This window comes from Marmota flaviventris, chromosome 12 (genome assembly GCF_047511675.1).
Source record: "Marmota flaviventris isolate mMarFla1 chromosome 12, mMarFla1.hap1, whole genome shotgun sequence".
Lineage (NCBI taxonomy): Eukaryota > Metazoa > Chordata > Mammalia > Rodentia > Sciuridae > Marmota > Marmota flaviventris.
This window is the reverse complement of record NC_092509.1, coordinates 100,805,772-100,833,432: the sequence shown is the minus strand read 5'-3', so window position 1 is coordinate 100,833,432 and position 27,661 is coordinate 100,805,772. Positions and strand designations below refer to the sequence as shown.

Here is a 27,661-nt window from a genome sequence, read left to right as displayed (position 1 = left end):
TGTCTCACATATGAGTTTTGTTTTTGCTCCCTGCCCCCATGGGGATATCTCATATCTAAATCATAATAAACTGTATGCCAAAAACTTTAATAACCTAGAAGAAACAGGCATATTCCTGGATACATGAACCTTACCAAGAGTGAATCATAAAAAAAGAAAAAAGCTGAACAGATCAATAATGAACATAACAATTAACTCAGTAATACAAAGTCTCCCAGCAAGGAAAAGCCTCAATCAGAGGGCTTCACTGCTGAATTCTACCAAACATTAAAAAAAAAAAAAATCAACATGAAAAATTCTTCCAAATTCATTCTATGAAGCCAGAATTACTTTTGATATCAAAACCAGACAAGAACACAAAAAACACAGTTGGAGGTCAATATCCCTGATGAACACAGAACCCTAAACAAAATATTAGTGAACTAAAGTCTGACAGCATATTAAAAAGATTGCTAACATCACTCCATCGATGAAAGATGGTTCAACACATGTAAATCAATAAAGGTGATCCATCATATCATCAGAATGAAGGGCAAAAGCCATATGATCATCAATAGATGGAGAAAAAACAGATTTGCAAAAAGCCAGCATGTCTTTATGATAAAAATGCTGAATAAATAAGGTATAGAAGGAACATAATAAACCTAATAAATGCCATATATATAAAACAAGCCCAAAGCTAACTAATCATACTGAATGGAGAAAAGCTTTCTCTCCAAAATATGACAGCACAAGATGCCTACTATTATCATTTTATTCAACATAGTACTGGAAATTCTAGTCAAAGCAATCAGGCAAAAGAAAGAAAGAAATGGTAATGAAAGTAGAAAGAAGAAAAGCAACCTGTCATTATTTGCAGAAAACATCTTTTATACAGAAAACCCAAAAGACCTTACAAAACACACACATACACACACACACACACACACACACACACACACAAATAAATAAACTCAGAAAGTTGTGGGATTCAAAAACAACACAGAAAAATCTGTAGTGTTTCTATAGGCAAAGTGAGAGCTTTATCTGAAATATCTAGAACTCAATCTCATTTATAATAGCTAAAAATAAAACAGAAACAAACAAAAGACATCTTGTGTTCATAGACTGGAAGAATCAATATTGTTAAATGTCTAAAAGAGATCTATAAATTCAATGAAATCTCCATCAAAATATTAATGACATTTTTCGAAGAACTAGAAAATTCAATCATAAAATTTGTATGGAACCATGGAAACCACCATTTTTTCTTTTTTCTTTTTAAACAAAAAGAACCAAGCAGGAAGCATTATCTTATCTGATTTCAAAACAAATGTACAGTAATCACAACAGTATGGTACTGGCATAAAAACAGGCACATGAACCAAAAGAACAGAATAGAGTCATATCTATGGGCAACCAATCTTCAACAGAGTGCTAAGAATATGTTTTGTGGACAGGGGTCATCTTTTCAATAAAAGGTGCTGGGAAAATTGGATATCCACATGCAGAAGAGTGAAACTAGATACAATCTTTCACAATTCACAACTATCAATTCAAAATGGATTAAAGATTTATTTATTGGGGGGTGACTAAGAATTGAATTCAGGGGTACTCAGCCACTGAGCCACATCCCCAGCCCTATTTGCATTTTATTTAGAGACAGAGTTTCACAGAGTTGCTTTGTGCCTCACTATTGCTGAGGCTGGCTTTGAACTCGTGATCCTCCTGCCTTAGCCTCTCCAGCTGCTGGGATTACAAGTGTGAGCATTAAGCCTGGCTGGATTAAAGATTTAAATATTAGATCATAACTACAAAACTACTAGGAGAAAAAACATCAAATGCTTCAGAACACTGAACAGGGCAAGAACTTTTTGGAGGTGATGTTAAGATTTCACCTAGTAAGCCAGGCACAAAGGGAGAAATATCACATAATTTCACTCTTCTGTAAAATCTTAAAAAAGAAAAAAAAAATGAAATAAAAGTTGAGAGGAAAAAACAGTGGTTGGAGAGACTGGAAAGAGTATGGGGAAAAGAGAAAAGGAATGGTTAGTCAATTAAAATGAAATTTTAATAGGATAGTGTTTATTTCTTGGAGTGACTATGGATAATGATAAGGTACTATATTTTCAGAAAAGCTAGGAAAAAGATTTTCTTTCTTTTTTTTTTTTTTGGCAGGGGGCAGTGTCCCAGGAATTGAAACCAAGGACACTCTACCACTGAACTACATCCACAATACTTTTTATTATGAGATAGATCTCTCTAAATTGCTGAGGCTGTCATCAAACTGGAGATCCTCCTACCTCAGTCTTGCAGGTCACTGGGGTTACAAAGGTGTGCATACCCGATGGAAATAAAGAATTTCAAAGTTTTCTTTCTTTTTGGCAGCAGGGATTCAACCAAGGAGCACTTAAACAGTGAGTCACATCCATGGTACTTTTTGAGACAGAGTCTCACTAAGTTGCTGAGGCTGGCAATAATCAATATTGTTAAATGTCTAAATTTATAAATTCAATGAAATCTCCATCAAAACACTAATTTTTGAAAGAACTAGAAAATTCAATCGTAAAATGTGTAGGCTCCCACTGGAGCCGCTGGGATTTTAGGTGTGCGATACCACGCCTCCTGGCTAGATCTTAGGTGTTTTCACCACAAATAAATGACAAATATTTGAAGAAATATATCTATGTACCCTAGTTTGAACATTATACAATGTATACATTTATGGTAATATCACCACATACCCCATATATATAACTTTTATTTATCACTAAACTAAATAAACAAAACCCATTTCTAACAGCCAGAAAACTAAGAGATATGACCATTTTCAAAAATAAGGAAGATACATATTTTCTGTTTTATTTTTGAATCTGTCAAAATATGATTACAAATAAGTGTATACATACATATGCCAGTGTTAGTCTGAAATGGAGTTACATAGATATTTCCTCTTATCTAACTTCTAAAAACAGAATATTAGGGGTTCAGAATATTTAAAAATCTGAAGTATATTGTGACATTCTAATGGTTTTATAAAAAAAATATTGCTATATAATTTTATTTCCCACTTTTCTAAAATACACTGAGACATATTTTGCATATAATAAAATTTATCAACTGAATGTATACAAGTCAATGACTTTTACCTAGTAGTATAACCATGACCATTGCCATCAATCTGTTTTAGAACACTTTCTTCACACTAATACCCAGCCAAACTCTATTTCTACCCACTACCCAGCCAACCTCTATTTCTTTCCATATACATTGACTTGCTGAATATTAAAATGAAATAATATGTGGCCCCATTGTATGGCTTCTTATACACTGCATAATGTTTCTGAGGTTCATCCATGTTTTAACATGTGCCTATTTTTTTTTAACTTCCAAATAGTAGCCACTGTAAAGATATTATCACATTTTGTCTGGAAACTCATCCGTTGGTTGACATAGGTCTCCATGGTTTTGATTATCACGAAAAATGCTGCTATGACCAATCAGATTCAAATCTTTGTGAGGACACGTTTTTGTGTCTCTTGGGAAGACACCTTAAAAGCACAGATCTGAGTCATGTGATAATATTGTTGAACTCTTTAAGAAACTGACAGCTGTTGGTTGCTCCATTTTATATTCCCATCAGAAATACATGAAAGTTCCAGTTTGAGTTCTTTGAAATATATGCATACAAGACCTTTATCAGATGTTTTTTGCTACTGTTTTCAAACACTGTTACATGAGTTGTTATTATCTTAATGGTGTATTTTGATACCACAAGTTGTGAATTTTGATAAGGTCCAATTTATTGATTAGTTCTTTCATGGATGACACTTTTCGTGTTACATATTTTTTAATTCACGGTTTTAAAGATTTCCTCCTATTTTAAAGTGTTTTGTTGGGCATCTAGGTTGGTTCCACAGTCTAGCTATTGTGAATTGTGCTGCTATGAACATCGATGTAGCAGTGTCCCTGTAGCATGCTCTTTTTAGGTCTTTAGGGAATAGACCGAGAAGGGGAATAGCTGGGTCAAATGGTGGCTCCATTCCCAGCTTTCCAAGAAATCTCCATACTGCTTTCCAAATTGGCTGCACCAATTTGCAGTCCCACCAGCAATGTACAAGTGTACCCTTTTCCCCACATCCTCGCCAGCACTTGTTGTTGTTTGACTTCATAATGGCTGCCAATCTAACTGGAGTGAGATGGTATCTTAGGGTGGTTTTGATTTGCATTTCTCTGACTGCTAGAGATGGTGAGCATTTTTTCATGTACTTGTTGATTGATTGTATGTCCTCCTCTGAGAAGTGTCTGTTCAGATCCTTGGCCCATTTGTTGATTGGGTTGTTTGTTCTCTTATTGTCTAATTTTTTGAGCTCTTTGTATACTCTAGATGCCCTTCAATGGATGAATGGATAAAAAAAAATGTGGCATTTATACACAATGGAGTATTACTCTGCATTAAAAAATGACAAAATCATAGAATTTACAGGGAAATGGATGGCATTAGAGCAGATTATGCTAAGTGAAGCTAGCCAATCCCTAAAAAACAAATGCCAAATGTCTTCTTTGATATAAGGAGAGTAACTAAGAACAGAGTAGGGTCGAAGAGCATGAGAAGAAGATTAACATTAAACAGGGATGAGAGGTGGGAGGGAAAGGGAGAGAGAAGGGAAAATGCATGGAAATGGAAGGAGACCCTCAGAGTTATACAAAAGTACATACAAGAGGAAGTGAGGGGAAGGGGAAAAATAATACAAGGGGGACAAACGAATGTCAGTAGAGGGGGCAGAGAGAGAAGAGAAGAGGGGAGGGGAGGGGAGGGGAGGGAGGATAGTAGAGGATAGGAAAGACAGCAGAATACAACAGACACTAGTATGGCAATATGTAAATCAATGGATGTGTAACTGATGTGATTCTGCAATCTGTATATGGGGTAAAAATGGGAGCTCATAACCCACTTGAATCAAATTGTGAAATATGATATATCAAGAACTATGTAATGTTTTGAACAGCCAACAATAAAAAATTAAAAAAAAAAAGTGTTTTGTTGTTTTAGTTCTTACAATCCTAAGTTAATTTTTATGTAAGATATGGAGTAAGGGTCTAAGTTCATTGTTTTGCTTGTGATCCCCAATTACTGCAGCACAAATTCATTTTCCTAATGAACTGCATTGGCACTTTCGTAGAAAATGTATATTAGGATTCACTTCTGGATTCTGAATTCTGAGTATATAGTCTTTCCCCATGGAGACTGTGGGTTAGGTCAAATACCAATAATACTCTCAGGAAGGGTCATTTTGACAACCAGCTTCTCTCCTGTGGTGACTGCATGTTTTATAAGGTTTTGTTGTACAGAGTTGATTAGTCTTGATAATTTTGCCAGTATTTTTTGCAATGGCTTTTCTGTTTATTATTATAATTGTATTAGGCAATCACCTTAAGTGACAGCATTCCATTGTTGATCTAGAAGTTTTTGATTTAGAAGTTCAAATAAAGAGTAACAATTTGGTACATGCCAAAGTGAAAGTGAGAAAATTAAGTGGGCACAATGGCACATGCCTGTAGTCCCAGCTATTTGGGAGGCTGGGGCAGGAGGATTGGTTGAATTCAGGAGTTTGAGGCCAGCCTAGGTAACACAGTGAAATCCTGGCTCCAAGAAAAAATAATAATAAAAAAGGAAAAATGTATCGTACTTCATTCTTTAATTGTTGTGCTAATATTAAATTTATCATTTACAAGGATTAAACCTTGTTTTTGTAGTAATATTCCCAGGTGAAAAATATTCAAATAAGTCTTTAATTTCTCAAGTTGTTTAATAAGTGGAAGATAATTTGTATTATGAAAATAATAAGTATACATTATTTTCAGTTTAATAAAAAGAGGACATAAAATATAAAAGATACAGTACATAGGTAAAGACTAAATTTTGTAATTGCACTACACTAAGTTTTACAGTAGCTGGAATGAGAAAATTAGCATGGAAAGTGAATATCAAATGGTAGTTATTAATACAGGTCTGATAACCTCAAAAGCAAAAAAAAAAAATATAATTAAGTACCCCAAACCAGTTTGCTATGTAAAGTGGCAACTTATTTTCAACACAGTATGTATTAGTCCATCCTACTACTATTATTCCATTAGTTATTTTGAATTTTCTTGATTTTATATATTGATTATATTTAATTATAATATGAATTAAAAGTTGTATAGGAGCTAGAAACACGTGTAGATGGTGCGTGATTTTTACATTTATACATGTACTTTATTAAAGTTGTGATAAAACAGTTTAGGTCCACAGGGGAATTCTTGATAATTTTTTTTTCTTTTATAAAAAGAGGTCTCTATATTTCTGAAATATTGCCATACTTTTAAAAACATGCTTAATAATTTCAGGATTAGGGTATGGTCTTAACTCCTATTTCTTCCCCACTTAACCTTTTAATTTGAAAAACCAAACCTGCTAAGAAGTTTAAAAAATAAAAATAATAAGTAATCTTCACTTCAGACTCACTAACCATTAATGTTTCATTATTGTACAATCCCCACTCTACATACATACATGTCCCCTCTCCAACTATCTGTAAGTTTTAAATATCAGGATATTTTACTTTCTTTTTTTACCATCTACCCTTTAAATATGAGAACTTCTATGCATCCACAATAACATCATGTCATATGCAAGAAAATGTAGACATAATATAATTTAACACACACTATATATTCAAATATCTCTCAGTTGTTTTTCTTTTTTAAAGTCCTAATTACTATTCACTTATTTGGTTTCTACTCTGAAGTCACAATTCCTTATATTTGTCATGTATCCTCAGTGTTTTATATAGAAAATTTCACAATATTGCTATTTGTGTTGTTTTGCAGAATATTTTTCCACACATATTAATCCTGTCTTATTATGATGTTGAAGCTAAATGTTTTGGACAAGAATACTTTCAAGGTAATGGTCCTTTCTACATGAGCAAGTACATGTTTGTTCTACTGGTGATACTAAATTTGATTCCTTACTTATATTCCCCCTTGGCCTTGTCAGTGTAAAGAGAATTCGTCCTTTTAATTTTATAACCAAACTATGCTAATCCCGCAAACAACCAAGTAACAAAATTCCATGAATATCCCTTGCAGGCCAACAAGGTATCAAAACTGTATCCCTTCGGAAAATCACTGCTAAAATGACAAGCCAATGTAAATAATATCACCATTTATAATATAAATGTAATTTATAATAAAAGTGTAAATGTAAACATTCTTCAAAGGAGTTAGAATACGTTAAAATACTTTTAAAAGACTAGTTTTACCTCTAAGGAATTGCTATATACAGCGAAAGAAAAGCTTTCACCATTCTTAATATTCCTCTTTAAACAAACTTTTCTAATTCAAATAAATTTTAATATCTGTCAGTTTCAGTTGATAAAAAAATAAATAATTTGGTGGCAATGATTCAGAACCTATACTTCATAGATGATTCAGAACTGTGCTTTTTCTCTAATATGGTAGCAACTAGTAATATGTGATTAAATTATTATTATTATTTAAAAATATTTTTTAGTTGTCAATGGACCTTTATTTTATTTGTTTATATGTGGTGCTAAGAATCAAACCCAATGCCTCACACATGCTAGGCAAGAGCTCTACCACTGAGCCATAACCCCAGCTCCATGATTAAATTATTTAAAACTAAATAAAACCAAAAATTCAGTCTCTCAGTCATGGCAACTACATCAAGTGTCCTCAGCCACATGTAGCTAGAACTATCACATCAGACAATATAAATATAAAATATGTCCATTAGTGCAGTAAGTTCTATTTGATAGCTTTAACAGGCAATAACTGGATAATCAATCTACAAATATCTATAATGTAGTAAGTAGAAATTCTATTTCTATTAAAAGTAAGAGAGCAATCCAAACAGACGGGAGAATAAACTCTAACAGTTAAGATGGTTATGCTCACATTCATCAATTGTGTGGTAAGATTTTCTTTCTTATTTTTTTCATTAATAGACTGCCCAAAGCAGCAGGCTTGCCATATCATCTTAATCAATCAGATAAGTCCTTCTAGAGAATGCAAGACTCAAAACAAAACTGTATTCTGGCTAGAGGGAGTATTCTCTCTATACACACACCCACACATTCTATACACTATGCCTATCTCCAAACAATATGATAACGAAAAGTCAATAGGATTCACATATTTTCCTAACCAAGAAAAAAATAAAAAAGCAGATGATAATACTAGAGATAATTAGGAATATAATTTTATAATTAAACTTTTTCCACTTGTTATTTTACTCTCAATGGATCAATATAAGGAATATAAAGGATTTAAGATTTCTTTCTTAATGAGCAAACTGACTTAGCTGTACTTCCTGCTGTGGTTTTACTCCTGGTATAATTTTTAATCCATGTTCTCCTAGCTAACCATAAACAATTATATTATTCTCTTTTGGACTAAAGTGATTTTTAAAGGACTAAAGTGATGTTTAAAATATCTCAATTTACCATATCACTATGTCAAAAGCCCAAATTAGTGACAGAATTTTAATTGATATATGAGAAAATATTTCTTTTCATTTATCCAAAAGGACCATTCATAGTTGGTATACTTACAACTTCACTACTACTGTCATAATGTTATAGTTTGAAAGCAACAATTGTAGGAAAAATTTCAAGCCTATTTAAATATGTGCATAAGTATACTTTCAACCTGACTGCTCCTATAGTAAAAGGTCGAAAGCTATGAGGCATATATTATCAGAGTATCTGCTGGTTTTTTTTGCAAAATAGGGCCAAAAATAAATATGTTTTATAGCTATAATTAAGGATCACTTTAACCAGGCTGCCTGTAAGAGCTCTTTCAACTTTGGGGTTGCATCTTAGAAGTCATTTTCTCTTTCCTCTTCAAAAAGGAAGCATTTATAATGTATCTTTGTTTTTAATGGGTATTATAAAAGTACAGAAAGAACTTTCATTTGTACAAAAGAGGTAGAATTTGATCTAAGGTAAAAATAGAGAGCAAAGGAAAATAAGAACTGAGTGTATGTATGAAAGGAGTTCAACTTCACATTTGTACAATTGAGAACAAGTATGTAGATGCATTTCCTTTGAAATACTGTGCTACAGACTGACCCCTACCCACAAGTTTCTCAGACAACACCAGTTGTCAATCACTATGTGCTCTCATCAGCGCAAACCCAGAGAAAGTGTGGCTGGTTGCTAAATTAGATAATTAATTCCTGATTATTACAGCAAGAAAGTCTGTGCTGCCTAGTTGTAATTTTTACTTTCATTAAATGAACTCATTCATTTATTCCAAAACTATTTTTTTTCTAATTTTCAGTTAGAAGTAATTACCATAAGAATAGGTGGTTACATTTTGTAATTCCCATTTCTTTGGAGTCATATGGACACTTAAAAACAATTAAAACTTCGTCTGCTAAAGAGTATAGGTTATAATGAAATATAGTTGAAAACATTTATGCCTAATAGAAGAAAAAGTAGGCCCAAATCTTCATTATGTCGGCTTAGGACATGACTTCCTTTACAAGACTTCTACAAAAAGTAAAATTTTAAGAATCAATAAATGGGATAAATTCAAACTAAAAAGTTTCTTCTCAGGAAAGAAAACAATCAATAACATGAATAGAGAGCCTATATAATGGGAAAAAAAATCTTTACCACATGCACCTCAGACGGAGCACTAATCTCCTGGATATATAAAGAACTCAAAAAACTTTACCACCAACAAAACAAATAACCCAATCAATAAGGAACTGAACATACACTTTAAAGAAGAAGAAATACAATCAATCAACAAATATGAAAAAATGTTCATCATCTATAGTAATTAGAGAAATGCAAAAAAAAAAAACTAAGATTTCATCTCACTCCAATCAGAATGGCAATTATCAAGAATATAAGCCATAATAAGTGTTCACAGTGATGTGTGGAAAAAGATATACACTGTTGGTGGGACTGCAAATTGGTGCAACCACCATAGAAAGCAGTATGGAGAGATCTCAGAAAACCTGGAATGGAATCACCATTTGACCCAGGTATCCCACTCCTTGGTCTATACTCAAAGGACTTAAAATCAGCATATTACAGTGATGCAGCCACATCAATGTTTACAGCAGCTCAATTCACAATAGATGAACTATGGAATCAACCTAGATGCCCTTCAACAGAGGAATGGATAAAAAAAAACTGTGGTATATATACACAATGAAATATTACTCAGCCTTAAAAAAGAATGAAATTATGGCACTTGCAGGTAATAGGATGGAACTAGAGAATATCATGCTAAGTGAAATAAACCAATACTAAAAAACTAAATGCTGAATGTTTTCTCTGGTAAGCGGATGCTGATTCATAGTGAGGCAGGGAGATAGGGAAAAATGAAGGAATTCTGTTTTGTGTAGAGGGGAGCGAGGGGATGGGTAGGATTGTGCGGATGGGAAGGACAGTAGAAAGAGACCAACATTATTACTCTATATACATGTATGATTACACTAGTGGAGTGACTCTGAACCATGTATATACAGAGGAATGAGAAGTTGTGCTTCATTTGCATGCTGTATGTAAAAATTCATTTTACTGTAAAATTAATTAACTAATTTTTTAAAAAGCTTACATGGAAAAGCAAATAATAAAATTAAATAAGAAATGTATGAAAATTTATACAGTTAATCATTACTGGTGTAAGACTGCCTACCAGCATTTTTAAAAATAGCTTCTGATCTTCTAAGAAGGAAAAAGTTTGAAGATGTGCCTATCTGTACATATTAATTTAATGCTGATAATATAATCTATCCATAAACAATGGGTAATGGTTAATGTGTGTTTATAAAACAGAACATACCTTAATAACAATAAACTAAGTATATTTTAATTGAATGCATGATAAAATATTAATAATGAAAACAACTAAAGAATTAATGCATGCCACAGTGTTTTATAAGAGTTTTATGCATAACATCCTTCTTTCACAATCATCAATGCAGAGATTAATGGAAGCAAGTACCAGCTAATCATTATAAAGAAAATTCCATATGCTAATAAAAAGAATTCTACCCATACCTACATGCCCTCTTCAAATTTATGAAATTTTATCAATTTCCCAGCGAAAGACAACTTGAGTTAAAAACAGTGAAAGGTATAATGCCAAAGTTTAAAGTATGCTTTCCCTTTTCTTAAATTTGCTATTGTTCTCATATTATGATAACTTATCTTTTTTGTAAACCTTGATGTTCTTAATTTTTAAAAAATCAGATTTTTACCAGGAAGAAGTTAAATTATGGTATTTGATATTTTAGTAAATATTCAAGAAGGGAAAAGATACAGAAGATAAAGGAATTAAGAATAAAGTAGCCATATGTTTTATCTTCTAACTCATGACTGTTTTTACAACGCAAAAGGACACTAACATTAAAATGACAGTACAATAGGTGTAATGTTGGAATGCCCCACCGAAATCCAGACAAATGGTAACTGAGGTTAAGAAATGTACTTTAGCAAATGATTCTTTGCTATTAAACAACAACCAATATTTTTCTTGAATACTTATACTATTAGCATGTACTCCATGATAAAAGACTGTATTATTCCCTGTCCCTAGTTTATGCATAGTAGGCACTCAATAAAAACTGCCAGAGGATTAGGCTTCCTTTAAAAAAAAAAAGCTATATTGTGCCTACAGAATATAGCTTGTTTAAATATCTTTATAAGTCAAAAAATCAACAAACTCAAATTATGTAATAAAGAGTGACAGAATAGTGCAATCAAGGTATATTAACTATGTAAATAAGGACGATATATCTCTAGTTTCAAGTCTAATAATGAGAACAAAATTTAAGCTCACAAAGGTAGCTATTTGTTTAAATAAAAAGCTCCTCTAGGCATGATAACCACATCAATCAAACAAATCTGCTTTCATTTCTTACCCGCACAGCCAAAAGCCAAATGGTATCTAGAAGAAGGGCTAAATTTAACACAGCACACGTTAGCCTTTGCCTCAATGCTTGCCACTGAATTGTCTAGGTTGGTAGACCACAGCTTCACTAAGGGAAAGACAATAAAGAGAAATAAATACATTAGCAAGTACTTCTGTAACTTGAAAAGTTTCCTTGTTATGACTGATGTGCTTTGTGCCAATTTGAAATAATTTGGTTTACCTGGACCAAAAAGTGTTTAAACTGAATGCCTGAAGAACACAACAACTTATTTGAAGCCAACAAAGTCTAGCTTCAATGTCAAAGCCAAAATAAACAATGATTTTATACTGAGAGGTAATTCAGACCCACAAGAAAACTTAACTTAAAAGACAGGTAACAAGCCATGCAAGGTGGCACACACTTATAATCCCAGCAGCTTGGGAGGTGGGGGCAGGAGTATTATGAGTTCAAAGCCAGCCTCAGCAACTTAGTGAGGCCGTAAACAACTTTAGAAAGATCCTGTCTCTAAATAAAATATTTAAAAGGGTGGGGATATGGCTCAGTGGTTGAGTACCTCTGAATTCAATACTTAGTACCAAAGTAAAATTAAAAAAAAAAATTAAATTAAATTAAAAGGACAGGTTAACAAAACAAGCAATCTAGAGTAAGGTGGCATATCCCTTACATGTGCATTCATTATAGTATTATTTAAATATGTGCTTAAGTGTACATACTCTGATAACATTATATATTTTCATATGTAAGAATATTTTTGGAACCGTCTATAGAAGTGCTTAAAGGGAAATGCGTAACAAAGCATTTATATTAGAAAAAAGGAGGTCTCAAAACGGGGACAAAACTTCACCTTAAACTCAAAAAAGGAGAGGAAATTAAGCCCAGATCAAGAAGAAAATATTAACAAATAAAAATCAATGAAGTCTCAATGCAATCCCTTCCAAATCCCCCAAGTATTTTACAAAAATAGAAAAAAAATATACAGAATTTCAAGGGTCTCAAATAGCCAAAATAATCTTTAAAAGAAACAAATAAGGACGACTCATCCTTATTCATTTCAAAACAACTCTAGACTAATCAAAACAATGTGGTAACAGCACAAAGACATACATTAAAAAACCAATAACTAATGCAGAAAGACCAGAGATAAAACCTTGTATGGACAGTGGAATGATTTTTGAAAAGGGTGCTGACACCATTCAACATGGGAAAAGACAGTATTTTTAACAAGAGGTCCTGGGAAAACTGGATATCCATGTGTAAAAGAATAAAGTCGTGTCCTATACCATACACAAAATTTAAATAGATCAAAGACATAAATGTAAGAACTAAAACATTCCTAAAGGGAAACAAGGGAGAAAAGCTTCATGACATTTAATTTGACAGTGATTTCTTGGTTATGACACCAAAGGCACAGGCAACAACAACAACAAAAAACAACTTAAATTTCATCAAAATAAAAAAAAATTCATTCATCAAAGAACATTATTAACAAATTAAAAAGGCAACCACAGAATGGGAGAAAACATTTGCAAATCACATATCTGATAAGTGATTAATATCCAGAATATACAGATAATTCTTACAACCCAAGCAAATAAACCAAAAACAAAAACAAATAAGCTGATTAAAAGAGGAGACTTTGAATAGATAATTTTTCAAAAAAAAATACATGAATGGCCAATGCATACATAAAAAAAGATAATCAATAACAATAAATGTCAAAAAAGCAGAAATCAAAACCCCAATGAGCTACCACTTTGTTCCTAATATTAGGATCTTCAAACATATATTTAAAAAAATATAAACAAATAAATTAAAAGGGGAAAGGCAAGAGAAAGGAGGAAGGTAAGAAGGAAGGAAATAATAAGTGTTGAACGGATGTAGAGAAAACAGAATGCTTGCAATGCCAGACCTATTTTTGTCTATCTAACCATTAGTCTGGAAGTTACATGAAGAAAAGAACAAAAGGGCAAAGAATTTAAGGCTACTGACTTTAAGGTAAAAGAAATTTGTCCACAGAGCTTTATAAACCTAATAGAAGAATCATACCAGAAAAGCACAGTAACTGATGTGATTCTGCAATCTGTATATGGGGTAAAAATGGGAGCTCATAACCCACTTGAATCAAATTGTGAAATATGATATATCAAGAACTATGTAATGTTTTGAACAGCCAACAATAAAAAATTAAAAAAAAAAAAAAGAATAACAGAAAATGATAACAAAGATGGATAAACAAGAAAAAGAGAAAAAGTCAATTAAACAGGCAAAAAGAAATACAGAGGTTTTGCCTTAAAATATTATAAACTTTGTGAAGAGACTTTAGGATACACCAAAAACTTCCAAAGGACCTGGCTATAAGATGACAGCAATTTAAAATGTCATTATGTGGCACAAATCCAGAAAACATCATTATAAGAATGCAATACATTCATTTTTCCTTCACTCAAAAAAGAGAAACTGATTTTTGTAAATTATGTTTGGCATAGTTTATCAGTAATCACAAAGGAATGCCAGGAGACTTTCACTAAGTGTTTGTATCTCAGCCAATTAAAGGAATTAGCAGGAGAGGGTAATGCTAGGAGAGAGATTCAAATAGTACCTTTTGCATCATCAGAACCTGAAGCTAAAAGTTTAGGATCCATCAAATTAAAATCAACACTCCAACACCTCTTCTCGTGCTCCTGGATGTAAAAGGAAGACAAAAAGACTTAGAATATAGATCTTAAAATAAATAAAGTAAAATGAAACAACAAAATACTGATAACCAATTTATTGCTATGAAAGGGCAGGAAAGACAAGAGGCTAAAAAAACAAAAGCAACCTAAAATATTGATGCAAAGCAATTATAAATCTTTTTATATATACATTTACTAATATTATTATTTTTGGAAATTTATTTGAGAGATTGATAAAAACATCGAAGTCTGAAGAAATCCTTTGGATGAGGTATTACAATTATCACACATGTGTAAAAAATATCAAATAGTCTTCAAATCTGTAATCATAACACACATGAAGTTCTATAATTGTTAAGAAAATGAGGCAAAAATATAATTCTTATTCTTATATAACTAGTATCCTTAATTTACCTGATAGACCTTTGACCTCTGTCCTGTGAATCCATCCCATAGGATAACAGTGCCTTCATAATCACTGCTAGCTAACAAGTTCTTATGGTAGCTACTCCAACTGATACAGCTGAAAGAAAGTTAAAACTTACTTTACATATAAATAATAGGATATAAAGGATTTTAATGTGATCAGAAAGAGCAGCTTTTATTTAAAGTTCACAATCACAATTCTACCAACAACGCCTAGGTTTTTAAACTGAGAGTAGTAAATCAAGTAATGGCCTTTAATCCTTTTTACTCTGATCACTAGTTGTAAGATGGATATGAAGTTACAGCTTTCAGTTGTAGAGAATCACACAAGCCAGATAAACTAGTTTGAACTGGGTTTCTGTATTTATATCCAAAAAATTTTGCCTTGACCAATGAACTTATGACTGAAATTTCAATTAAAATGTTCTAACAAAGTCAAACTTTCAACATTTATGGTTTTAGCTATTCTCAATTCCCCCAAATTCTACAACATCTAAAAAGATATTCTGTTTTAAGTCAATAACACATCCTCCATATATGCAGTGCAATTACATCATTCACCATGAATGTGTAAGGAATCTCATGGAAAGGTAAAACAATCTCTCATTAATTATACATACCAAGGACAAGAAAACCATGTAAATACCTGATTTTGGAATTGCAAGTCATTTCATTCTCAGGGTAATGAATATCCACTGCATCCTGGATGACTGTGCCATATTCATAGACTTTAATCTTCTTTGTAACCCCAGCAATTGCAAAATAGTCACAGTCTCTGTCAAACTCAATACTAAGGAGGAAAAAGTATATAGTTTATCTCTTAAAATCATTTACCTATCCTTGTGACATTTACAAAAACAATTTTCAGAATTGTATACTTTCTATTTTTAAAGTGAAAATTATTTGATCTACATGAATAAAGGATCTATTTGAAATATGTTCAAATTATGCTAGGCCCATGTCTACGATAACACATCAAGATACACCAAGACAGCTAGCTGTGCATATACAGCTGTGCTTGCAGATAGGCTTTTGTTCCCGACACCTGATATGCTTTTCAATTCAGCTCTACTAACCATAGTAAAATTTAATGGTTTGAATGGTTTGGTACATTATAAACATGTCAAAAGAATATTATCAATTAATTTTTGCACAAATTCTAGTTATTTCTTTTCCTGCCATTTTGTGACAGATTTCAGATCACTTAATGCTATTTTAATAAAATAGCATACAAGCTGAAATACTGAACTGGGTGATGAAAAAGGGACAGAACACACATAAAAATTGAGCCATTTTTATCATTACTTTTCCCCAAATCCATTCCCGATATATCTCCCAAACAAAAGTGATCTCCAATATGGGTAAACAGCTGTTGAGGATTGTTTTAAATGTGAACAAATAAGGAGGTTAACAGATCTGTTTGTTTACTTTCACCTTTCCTTTCCATTATATTTAATAATTCTGTTCAGGATAATGTAAATTGTTCAGAAAATTGTTTTCTTAGTACCTGTTGGAATGTTACATATTTTTTTTTTTTAAGCCATCATTGCCAGAATTCCTATCTTCATGCCAGTGCCAGTGAAGACAAAGATAAAACCAAACTACAGCTTCTTCGATAGCTATCACAGTAAACTGTATAAACTGATGCATCAATAAATAATAACTCAACAAGTAATGCTCAATCAAGGAGTCGATTTACTTTGGGAGGAAATGGACATATTGATAGATTCCTCCGCTTTGAACTGCTTGCAGAACTTGCCTGGACTATGTATCACTTGTATACATTGTGAACTATCTGTTGGTGCAGCGAATTGTGGTAATGCTGGAGTATTTTTGCTGATGGTGTCACTGGTGGTACAATTTTTCAAAGGAGCCGTCAATTGGCTTAGTGTCGTGGCATTTCTGTATCCTCCTCCCTTCTGCTAGTGATGGTCTAAATTTTGGGGGCCAACAGAGGTAAGGCAAAGAACCTCACCCCCCCCCCACTGGCACCAAGGCCAAATTTGGGGGCCAACAGAGGTGAGGCAAAGAACCTCACCCCCCCACTGGTGCACAGGACTATCCACAAGTATGGCTGTATGCTGGACCGGTAGTCAGTGACGGGTATGATCCAATTGCAGTGGTACCAACCTAAGACAGGAGGCTGACGCCTTGAGGTCAGCTCATCCGATGACCGGTAAGAGCCATATGTAGTATTGGACAGCCTAACAGGCACAGTCCCTAAGCCACATGCTTGGTGCTTAATTAAACAGAAGGGGGGGGGGTGCTGAGAGCCATAGCCGAGTAGGAATGACGCATGGCATTTTTGGTTGCATGGCATTTTTGGTTAAAAGGTGACGCCAGCAAGCCACTGAGATGATAATGGTTATGTTAAGATGTATATTCACTTGGATATTAGACCCCTGCTGTCCACCTAGGCCTGCTACTTTGGAGCTCTCACGGGGATTCCCAGAGAGTTCCTATTGGTTGGGGAAGTGTGGTAGGAGAGATTTCCGGAGGAGGGAGTGCCGGTTAGTGTGGTGTGTCCCGGGAGAAGGCCACGTGCGTGGCGTTCACGGGAGTTCAGAAATAAAGTTTGTTCCTGCTCGAGTGGCTTGTGATTTTGTGCCCAGCCAGACTGCGGCACCAATACATATCACTTATATTACAAATAGGGGCAGCAATCCTTAAACTCTTTCCCTTCATTTAGAGTTAACTTGGGGAATTCAGTCCTATTTCTTAGTGATCTTATTGTTTGTTTAAAGGCAAATTTCAAAGTAAGCTATTTCAAAGCAAAGTACAAGCTCTTATTAACTTGTGAGGAACTTAAGGTGGAGCCTCAACAAAGTCATTGTTATATAACTAGCTAGGAATCCAAGTGGCCTAATGGAAGTAAAAAATTGAAAAGAATCATCACATACATTACTTCTCCACATGATTTAAGCATCCTCCCTAGTCGTTTAGCTATAAATCTAGACTACATGATAATTCTCACTGATCTACAATTATATCATAATAATAACAATGTCCATGCATGATTCACTATTAAACATTTTGCAGGTATTAACTCATTTAATCTAACACCCCTATGAGGTGGTTATTATTTATTATCATCATCCATATTTTTAGATGAAAACAATAGGAATTAAAGTAACCTGCTCAAAATCAGCTATCTTACATGTGATTGAGATAGTATTTTTAAAAAATCAGGTAATCTGGCATTAGAGTTGATGCCAATGATTATTTGTGTACAAGTCGGAATGTAAAGTATAAAGGTTAAGCCTTAACATGAAATAAAACTAGATATGAATGTGCCTTCTGCAACCATGTATGGGAATTTCTTCTCAAATACTTGCATATGTCAAATGTTCATTAAAGGCATATAAATATAAACACCTACATGATGTCATATACCTTTACTGAACAATTAATGGTTAGTTAATCATTTAATAAGAAACTTACTAAGCTGGTGATGATGGATAAAAAAGGGTAAGTACACATTAAGAATATTTCCATTCAAGACAGTGTGATGTCAATTTATTCACGAACTTTAGTTTCTTCTTTAATTTTACATAATTTTTGCAAGAATTTTATTAAGTGTAACTAACTATGGCACAATTCAGCAAATGTTCCCTCCAATAAAATATGACTATATAGCAATGTAATGGATTAATCTGTACACTAATCTTAATTGAACTGCTGCCCAGCTACCATTTGCTGTGCTGTAGACACTATCACAGCAGAATTATATTGATGGCAAATATTCATGTATCTCAACTCAATTTTATTTTCACAGCCTCATGTCACTGAAGGAGAAATAATACTATATTTGGTAAATAACAGAGCAAAGCAAAGTACAAGCTCTTATTAACTTTTGAGGAACTTATGTAAGAACCGAAATCCTGTCTTCAACTTAGGAGGTTTTGGTGTGCCTGAGACTTCAAGTGAGAACCAGTTAAATCATGCCTAAATGCTCTTTTGCTCACTTATAAACATACACAGCTAATAAAACAACAGCATTACAATGTTGTACTAGTAAAAGTATGCCACTGAAAAACATACCATTAGTAAACTATTAGTTTTTAATATAAAAAAGCTTTAATATTAAACAGCAACTTATTAAATCAAGTTCAAAGATACTGCAGAGAAAACTGACACAAACTATCAAAACAGCTGATACAATGACTTAAAGTGTATTATTTTTTCTGTTACCCTGTTGTTACAGACAGTTCTGTCCTTTTTTGTAACCCAGTTTATTATTTAGCTACATTAGTCCACTTTTACATTTCACACTAAAAAATTAACATTTTGATTTGATTTCATTGCTATTATTTTCTTAAGTTTTGGATATTTCACTTTTACTATAGTCGCATAACACAAAAATAATACAAAAGTGTACCATGACTAGATAGGCTGAGACAAAAGGTAAGCAAAGTAAGTGAAATGTATCTGCTTATGCAATTTAAATCTTAAAAATAATTGTAAGAAGTCTTGCTATTATATAAAATCCACTTCTGCCCTATATTATCACCAGCAATTATTAAACCCACTGGTTTATGAAAAATTTACTGTAATGATAAATTTGATTTCACAGGATGTTTTTAACTCAAAATACACAAATTTCCTCTGAAAAATATACTGGAAACTTACTTTAAACATGGCTGTTTTTTTCTTTCATACTTTGAAATATTTCAACTGTTTAAAGAAAGTGATTTATGTGAACAGTTGAAAAACACAATTCAGTTATAAAAAACTAGTTATATTCTTTGTCAAAAGGGCCATCAATCAACTGATTAAGCAGCAAGGCAACAGACCACATAGAACACCAGATTAATGCATACTTCAGGTATAATGTGGCACACGAGCAATGCAAAGCTGTCAATATGCCCAAGAAATGAATTTTGTCAGTGTTCCTACAGTCTGTTATACCTTTTTGCAATTATAAAATACGTATTAACAAACAAGGTAGATTAATATCCCTGAACACTGGAACCCAATTTATCCAAGGAAAGTATCAAGTAAGAACAGTTGTTAAAAAATCTCATTCATTATTATCAGTGTGTCACAAGAATAACAGGTAACCATAATTTCAAAGAAACAGAATATACATTAAGAAATTGATCATTAATGAAAAGAAATGGGCAGATCTTTAAAGAACACAAACATGAGTAAGGTCAATAAAGAATTGGTGTCATTAAGCCTCCTCTCAAATTAATCAATATTAATAGATAAACTCCCACTACATATATAATACTTACTATATGTCAAGCATTGTTTTTAAGAATTGTACATAAATTAAGTCTTTACTAAATGGATAAAGAAACTAAGGTATACTGATGTTCAATAATTTGACCAAGATTATGTTACATAATTAAAACCATCTAGTTTCAGAGTCTATGCTCCCAATCATTATGCAAACTGCCATTGTAATGTTAATAAATGGGCTGGTCTCTAAAGATCATACACACAGACAAGAATAACCACAAAGAATAACACTATACACTATTTTATACATAGTGATAACAGAAATTCAACTTGAGCAAGAAGTTAATATGAGCAGGGAAAAGAATAAGGTAGGCTCACAGGGTTCATAATTAGTAGGAATGATTGTACATAGTATAATCAAATCAGTTAAGTTAAAACACGCACAGGAATTCAGAAGTCAATGGTTCCTGAGGCCCACCTAAATTAAAGAATGATGCATGAATATTTTCAGTAATCAAATATTTGGAGGACCTGTTATCTGCCAGATACTGACTGAGCCGATGAAAAATCAAGATATAAAAAAACAAAAACAGGGCTGGGGTTGTAGCTCAGTGGTAGAGCACTCACCTAGAATGAGTGAGGCACTGGGTTTGATCCTCAGCACCACATAAAAAATAAGTAAATAAAGTAAAGATATTGTGTCCATTTACAACTAAAAAAAATATATTTAAAAAACAAAACAAAAACAAACAGTATTTGAGAGATCCATAGAAGAATGTCAAGTATGTCACATAATTTTCATTTTCTATGATGAAAAATTTAATCTCCCACTATTGTGGAAAATCTTCCAACACAACTTGAATGTTTTAAAACTTTTTTATTAAAAAAAATATGTAGCCAACAGTAAAAATGTACAGGATAAAAAGGTCTTCCTTCCAGGATTTCCAAATAAGCCTCCAATAATTTTAGTTTCTATATCCTAAAAAGAATTTTCCTATGCACAAACATGTGGGAATTCACATTTTTGAACTAAACACATGAAATGGCATTATACATACTGGTTTTCATTAAGTGTTTTTCCCCTCAACTAACAGTATCTTGTAATCATTTCATATCTGTATATATTAACATTCTTTCATTCTTTCCCAAGGATTGCATAGAATTCCATCACATGAATATATCATGAATTTAATCAGTTTACTATAGTAATTATAATTAACTGAGTAAAATAATTAATTTCTAAAGTTTTATTGTGCAATTATATCCTCCTATTATTTCTCACATATTGAAGAATATTCTTAAATGTTTAAGTCCATTTATCCCAGGACATAAGTGCTACATCAAACATTATGTGCATTTTAATATAAGTAAAAGATAAACCTCTCACCATCCTCTAGTGCTCCTAACTATGTCCATTCCTTCCCTAACTATTCCTTTTATCTAACTGAATCTGCTCACCCCTGAAAACACTGCTTTCCCTGAAGCCCTTCTGCAAGCCATGTTCAGAGACTTTTACGTGGAGTCAGTGTTCTTGCTATACAGCATCTTCTAACCATTTTCCCTCTTAAATGCCCCAGCTCAAAAATCTCCTGTAACATAAACCACCCAATATTTCTCTCCTTGTTACTCCTTCTATCACCCCATGCATTCTTGGAAATCTTTAATTATCAGTTCACTGTCTCTGCCTCCGAATCCACTCCTGTCACAATTCTTAGTTTTATCATCTATACGTCCTCTTCTCCAAATATCTTTTATTCTTTCCACTCCATACAACAACAATGATCATATCCTAGACATATGCATTAACTATGCCCCCTCTATAAGATCAAATTAACCTGACTTAGCACTTTCTGACAACCATCCCCATTCTTTCCAGATGATTTTGCTCTTCAGTTTATTGAAAATATAAAAAGAAACAAGAAGGTAATTTTCAACGGCTTCCATCAACACAGTCTTCACTTACCAGCATTTATCCCAACATACTTTGATATACTATGCCACTTCTCTTGTCATTCCAAAATGAATGATCCAAGTTGCCAGATCTGATCAGAAGATCATCTGTATCCCTTGCTTACCTTCCTAAATTCTACATCCTTTCTCATATCATCAACTTTTCCATCTATCCTGGATCTTTTCCACAAGCCATTCAAAGTTTTTCTTTCTTATCAAGTTTAAAAAAAAAAAAAATCTCTTGCAAACCTATTTTAGCTACCATCCTGTTGCTTTTCTAACAGAAGAACTTTGCACACACACAAAAGTTCACACTCAATCCAATTTGTCTTCTCCACTCTCTTTAACTTCTTGGAACCAAGCTTTTACCATTGTAAGTGTTGTTACAAGGTCAACAATGACCTCCAGGTTGCTAAATGTAATAGTTAACTGTGAATTCTTAACTTGAACCCACCTCATTGGCAGTTACATCACATTCTACTTTACTTCCTCCTCATCATCACTTTTATATTTAAGTATCCCAGAGCTAAATCTATGTACCTTGTCGCCTTTTAATCTTCATGAATTTCTTTGGTGGTCTTATCCCCTATCACAATTTTGTACACTCATGATTATGTGATGTGTATCTCAGATACCAGATTTCTTTCTGCACTAATACCTCATGCCTGACAGCTCCAATTTTAATTTAACAGGCATCTTTGTCCTAAATTGAGTTTCTGAATACCCTGCCAAGCATTATCTTCATCTTATTAATTAACCATCTCCTTATTAACTTTAACCAACAGCATCGTTCAGCCCTATCTCTAAAATATATCCAAATTGCATGGAAATGGAAGGAGACCCTCAGAGTTATACAAAAGTACATACAAGAGGAAGTGAGGGGAAAGGGAAAAATAATACAAGGGGGACAAATGAATGTCAGTAGAGGGGGCAGAGAGAGAAGAGGGGAGGGGAGGGGAGGGGGGATAGTAGAGGATAGGAAAGGCAGCAGAACACAACAGACACTAGTATGGCAATATGTAGATCAATGGATGTGTAACTGATGTGATTCTGCAATCTGTATATGGGGTAAAAATGGGAGCTCATAACCCACTTGAATCAAAGTGTGAAATATGATATATCAAGAACTATGTAATGTTTTGAACAGCCAACAATAAAAAATTAAAAAAAAAATAAATAAATAAAAAAAATAAAATATATCCAAAGTCTAAGCACTCCTTGCTGATTTCTTAGTCCTTCTGGGCTTCTGTAACAAAATACCTAAAACTGGGTAATCTACAAATAAGAGAAATTTATTTCTCACAGTTCTGAAGGATGGAAGTACAAGATCAAGATTTGTTATCTGGCAAAGGCCTCATTCCTGAGTCTCCTGTGGCAATAAATGGAGAAAGGGATAGGGGGTCTCTAAGCTTCTTTTGTAAGGACACATTCCACTCACTCTTAAGGATCCCCATCCAAATACCTTCATACTGGAGATTAGGTTTCTACAAATGAATATCGGTGGTGGTGGTGGTAAAGGGGGAACAACAAAAACATTCAAACCAAAGCACTGGCTCAATGTTACTATTCTCAATGAAGTCACAATATTTCTTATCTGTATTATTATAAAAGGCTCTTTACTAGTATCAATTCTTCCATATTTAACCTCCTAAAATCCATAATCTATTCTCAACACAAGTCACATCATCATTCCATTGGTTCAAAATACTTAATGGCTTATTATGTAACCTTCTGAAAAAGGTGAAGTGATTACAAAATGGTAATCACTTGTTCCAGCTTCCCTTGTTACAGCTACCCTAGTCTCAAGGGTACACCTAAGAAATTCCACACCTCTTTCCATCCAGGCATACAGCACCTGATAAAACCTGAGGATGTAGTACTCTTCTCTCAGTATGTACATGGCAAACACTTCCTCTCTTCCATTAGGTCTTAACTCGACATGAGCTTCTTATTAAGGCCATTTACCTAACTTGCTTCAAGCAGCTACCTTGAGTCTGCCTCTATCCCATGCTTCCTTGCATTATTTTCTTTATTCCTTTTTTACTGTTTTCCATAGGATTTTAAACAACTGTATCCTGAATTTTCTTTTAAAAGTGTGCCAGTTTCGTTCATTTCTATTTAAATATTCAATCTATCTGGAATTTGTTTTATGACGAGTGCACTAAGTATTTTATTTTTCACATGAAGAATAATGTTTATACTGTATTTACTAAATTCCTACAAGAATGTGGGATGACATTCTCTGTATTCTTACACCACACAGTTTTAATTAAAATTTCATCATAATATGTGGTAACATCTTGTAGGAACCGGTGCCCTCTCATTAACCCCTACTCTTGCTTTTTGGTGCTGGAAATTGAACCCAGGGGAGTTTTTGTTTTGCTTTGGTTTTGATTGGTTTGTTTTGTGACAGGATCTCACTGAGTTACTGAGTATGGTCTCAAACTTGTCATCCTTCTGCCTCAGCCCCCAACAACCTGCCCAGCTTGCCTTCTCATTATTCTTTATCCTCTGAATTTTCATTGGTAAACTGTATTTTAAAGTTTGAAAACAACTTATCTATTTCCTAAACCAAATGTATCCATTGGCATTTTCATTACAATCATGTAAAATTTATACACCGATTTTTATGATGTGTTTCCATCTAGGAATATGTTGTTTCTATTTGTTTAAGATATTGTTAATTAAACAAAATTTAAAGTTTTCTTCTTTTAGATGTCTCACTTTTTCCAGTTAGGTGTGTCCTTACATTATTTTCTATTTGTCAACTTTATTTTTTCCTATCATAATTTATTAGTCCATAAAGATTTTTGTTTCCTTTTAGGGCCTGGCCTGTCTAGATCACTTACATTCCCTAGAAAATAATCTCTTTCATTCAAGTTCCCCAAATTACCTACAACAGATTTGAGCACAGTTTTTTCTTAGTGTTTTTTTCTTCCTATGTACTGGCAGTCATTTCCCCAGTTTCTTTCTTTCTTTTTCTTTTTTTAATGTACTCATGGTTTCTCCTAGTTTTACTTAATCAGGTTAACTAGCAATCTGCATCATCTGTTTTAAAAAGACTATGGATTGATTTAATAATTATTTTCATAATGTATTACTTTTATCCTACTTATTTCTATTTTATTTAGATTTATTTTGCTCTTTCTCTGGCTTCTTTGGTTAGGTGCTTAACTACATTCTTCCCATACTTTCTTTATCAGTAAGGGCTGAAAGCAAGAAGTTCATTCTCAGCACTGAGCTATCTCTACAGGTTCCAACACAGAGAATTTTCATCACAGTAGCTTCATCTCCCTTTTGATCTTTAGAGCTGCCTAACAGCATTTAGATTTACCTGCAGGTTGGGTTTTTTTTCCCCCTACCAGGAATTGAACCCAGAAGCATTTAACCAAAGAGCCACATCCCCAGCTCTTTTTTATTTTTAAGACAAGGTCTCATTAAGTTGTTTAGGGCTTTGCTAAATTGCTGAGGCTGACCTTGAACTAGGCCATCCTCATGCCTTGGTCTCCAGAGCTGCCGGAATTACAGGTGTGTGCAACTATGCCTGGCACATGATAAGTTTTTATCATCTCCTAGATTTATCTCAGTCCATTATCTCCTAATCATCTTATTCCATATTGTGATCAGAGAATGCATTCTCTACTCTTTTATTTTTCTATAATTTGAAGTTTGGTATATGATCAAGATTTTGCACATTTTCTGATATTCCAAAGATAGTTTAAATAAAAGTTTATTCTTTATCAGTGTTTGTATATATGCTCTAGCTTGTTACAAAACCATTTAAAACTTACATAGTTTTATTTTTGGTCCACTCAGCCTGTCATGGATCTGCTTAAAAGTCTCAATTAAATATTTAAATATGCTTCTTTTCTCTTAGAGTTAACACAGGGATTTTTACTTAAACTCCACAATGGACTGGACCCAATCATTACAACATTGTGTGTGTGTGTGTGTGTGTGTGTGTGCGCGCGCGCACACACAAAAGAAAAATGGCAGATTAAGGCAGAGTGAAGGACAGAAACTAAGAAATTGAAATTCAATGCTTTCTAACCTGAATTAAATCTCATTTTCAACACTCACAGCTCTTGTATTTTAAGAACTCTTAAATATAGCACACACACGTTTTACATTGTGATTTATCATCAAAGTATTTTCCTTTTGACAGGAGTTTTTGCCTATATACACTTATCAATCACATTTTCTGTGATAATATGTATTGTTTCAACTGAGTTTTTTTTAGAGATCCAAATTGTTTAAATTAATTATTTTTCAAAGAGATGTTAACATCCATGTTAAATTAAGACGTTTTAAAGTTAATCAAATTCTTAATTCTTTTAGATGTCAATCACTCCTCTTTAGAGGGGATATTTTGGTCCTATCTCATTAGAAGAAAAAAAAACTAACATTATTGTTTAGAGCAGTTTTAGGTTCACAGTAAAACTATAGTGAAGGTATAGATTTTCTCCATACCCTTGCCCCCAAACATACACAGCATTCCTCTTTATTGACATCGCCCAACAGAATGGTAAATTTGAGGCACACAGACACAGCATTACCATTTAAATTGCATAATATACATTGAGTTAAGAGGAAGCTACTGTTGCTGCTTTATGTATGGTTTACAATCTCCGCTGCTCAACTTTGATCTTCAATCCCTTATTACAATTTTTAAATTTCCCAATTTTTTAAAATTTTAATTGCTTTCTGCTTGAAACATTTAAATTCTTTATTTTCTCTGACTGAACCCTGTCTACTTCAATTTAAACGTCTCCTTCTCAAATCATTTCTTTTCCTGAAGCACATGTCAAACATTCTCTAAACTCCCTTCATTTTGGCTTAATTTAAAATGTCTGCATTTATGCTCATCTTGAAATAACTTTCCCAAATAGAGAATTCTAGCTTGACTATCATTTTTAGAATCTTGATAATGCCATTCTAATGTTTACTTGTTTTCAATGTTACAGTTGAGAAATGTACTGAAATCAACTGCATTTTCAATTAAAAGAAGTTTTTATCATCTGTTTTCTCTTTGTTGTTTTATAAATGGGAATAAATCATAGTATTTCTGCCTAGTAACAAAAAAAATTATCTTATAAATTACTGTAGAAATACAGAATTCAATGAATCTACTTAGTCTCTACCCTGAGCACAGGACAGTTATTTTTGCTTTCCCTCTTCCCACCTACTGATTATACTTGACCACATTTTCTACTTTCAAAGATATTTACACCTCTCACCTTTGTGCAAGTGCAAAATCTATAAATTATCTAAGCACGAAAATGAACTTCACTTTTATGAGACAAACTACCCTGCACTTCTAATACTGAACATTCCAAAGTTATTCATTACTTAAGTAGGTGTAAGTATCTGATTAATTCATTAATTCATTACACTGGCTACTATGTGGCTATTAAACTGTTTTAATACATATGGTTTATTAAAAAATAATCATGACCTTTCCCTGAAGATTATAAATATTTTCTAT

The 27,661-nt window shown here is 33.1% G+C and overlaps 1 protein-coding gene across 7 annotated transcripts in view; it reads right to left on the bottom strand.

Annotated features, from left to right (window-relative positions):
- The window catches only part of Cop1 (COP1 E3 ubiquitin ligase), a 169,878-nt gene that overhangs the window by 50,717 nt on the left and 91,500 nt on the right, over positions 1–27,661 (bottom strand). For 6 of the 7 annotated variants that reach the window (XM_027934924.2, XM_027934926.3, XM_071600286.1 and 3 more), the window contains 4 exons: positions 15,689–15,832; positions 15,031–15,139; positions 14,541–14,622; positions 11,930–12,046 (listed from right to left, as the gene is read on the bottom strand). In XM_027934924.2, coding sequence (XP_027790725.1) covers positions 11,930–12,046; positions 14,541–14,622; positions 15,031–15,139; positions 15,689–15,832 — 452 coding nt within the window. The remainder of the gene's footprint in view (positions 1–11,929; positions 12,047–14,540; positions 14,623–15,030; positions 15,140–15,688; positions 15,833–27,661) is intronic. The other variant, XM_071600288.1, reaches the window with a different exon arrangement.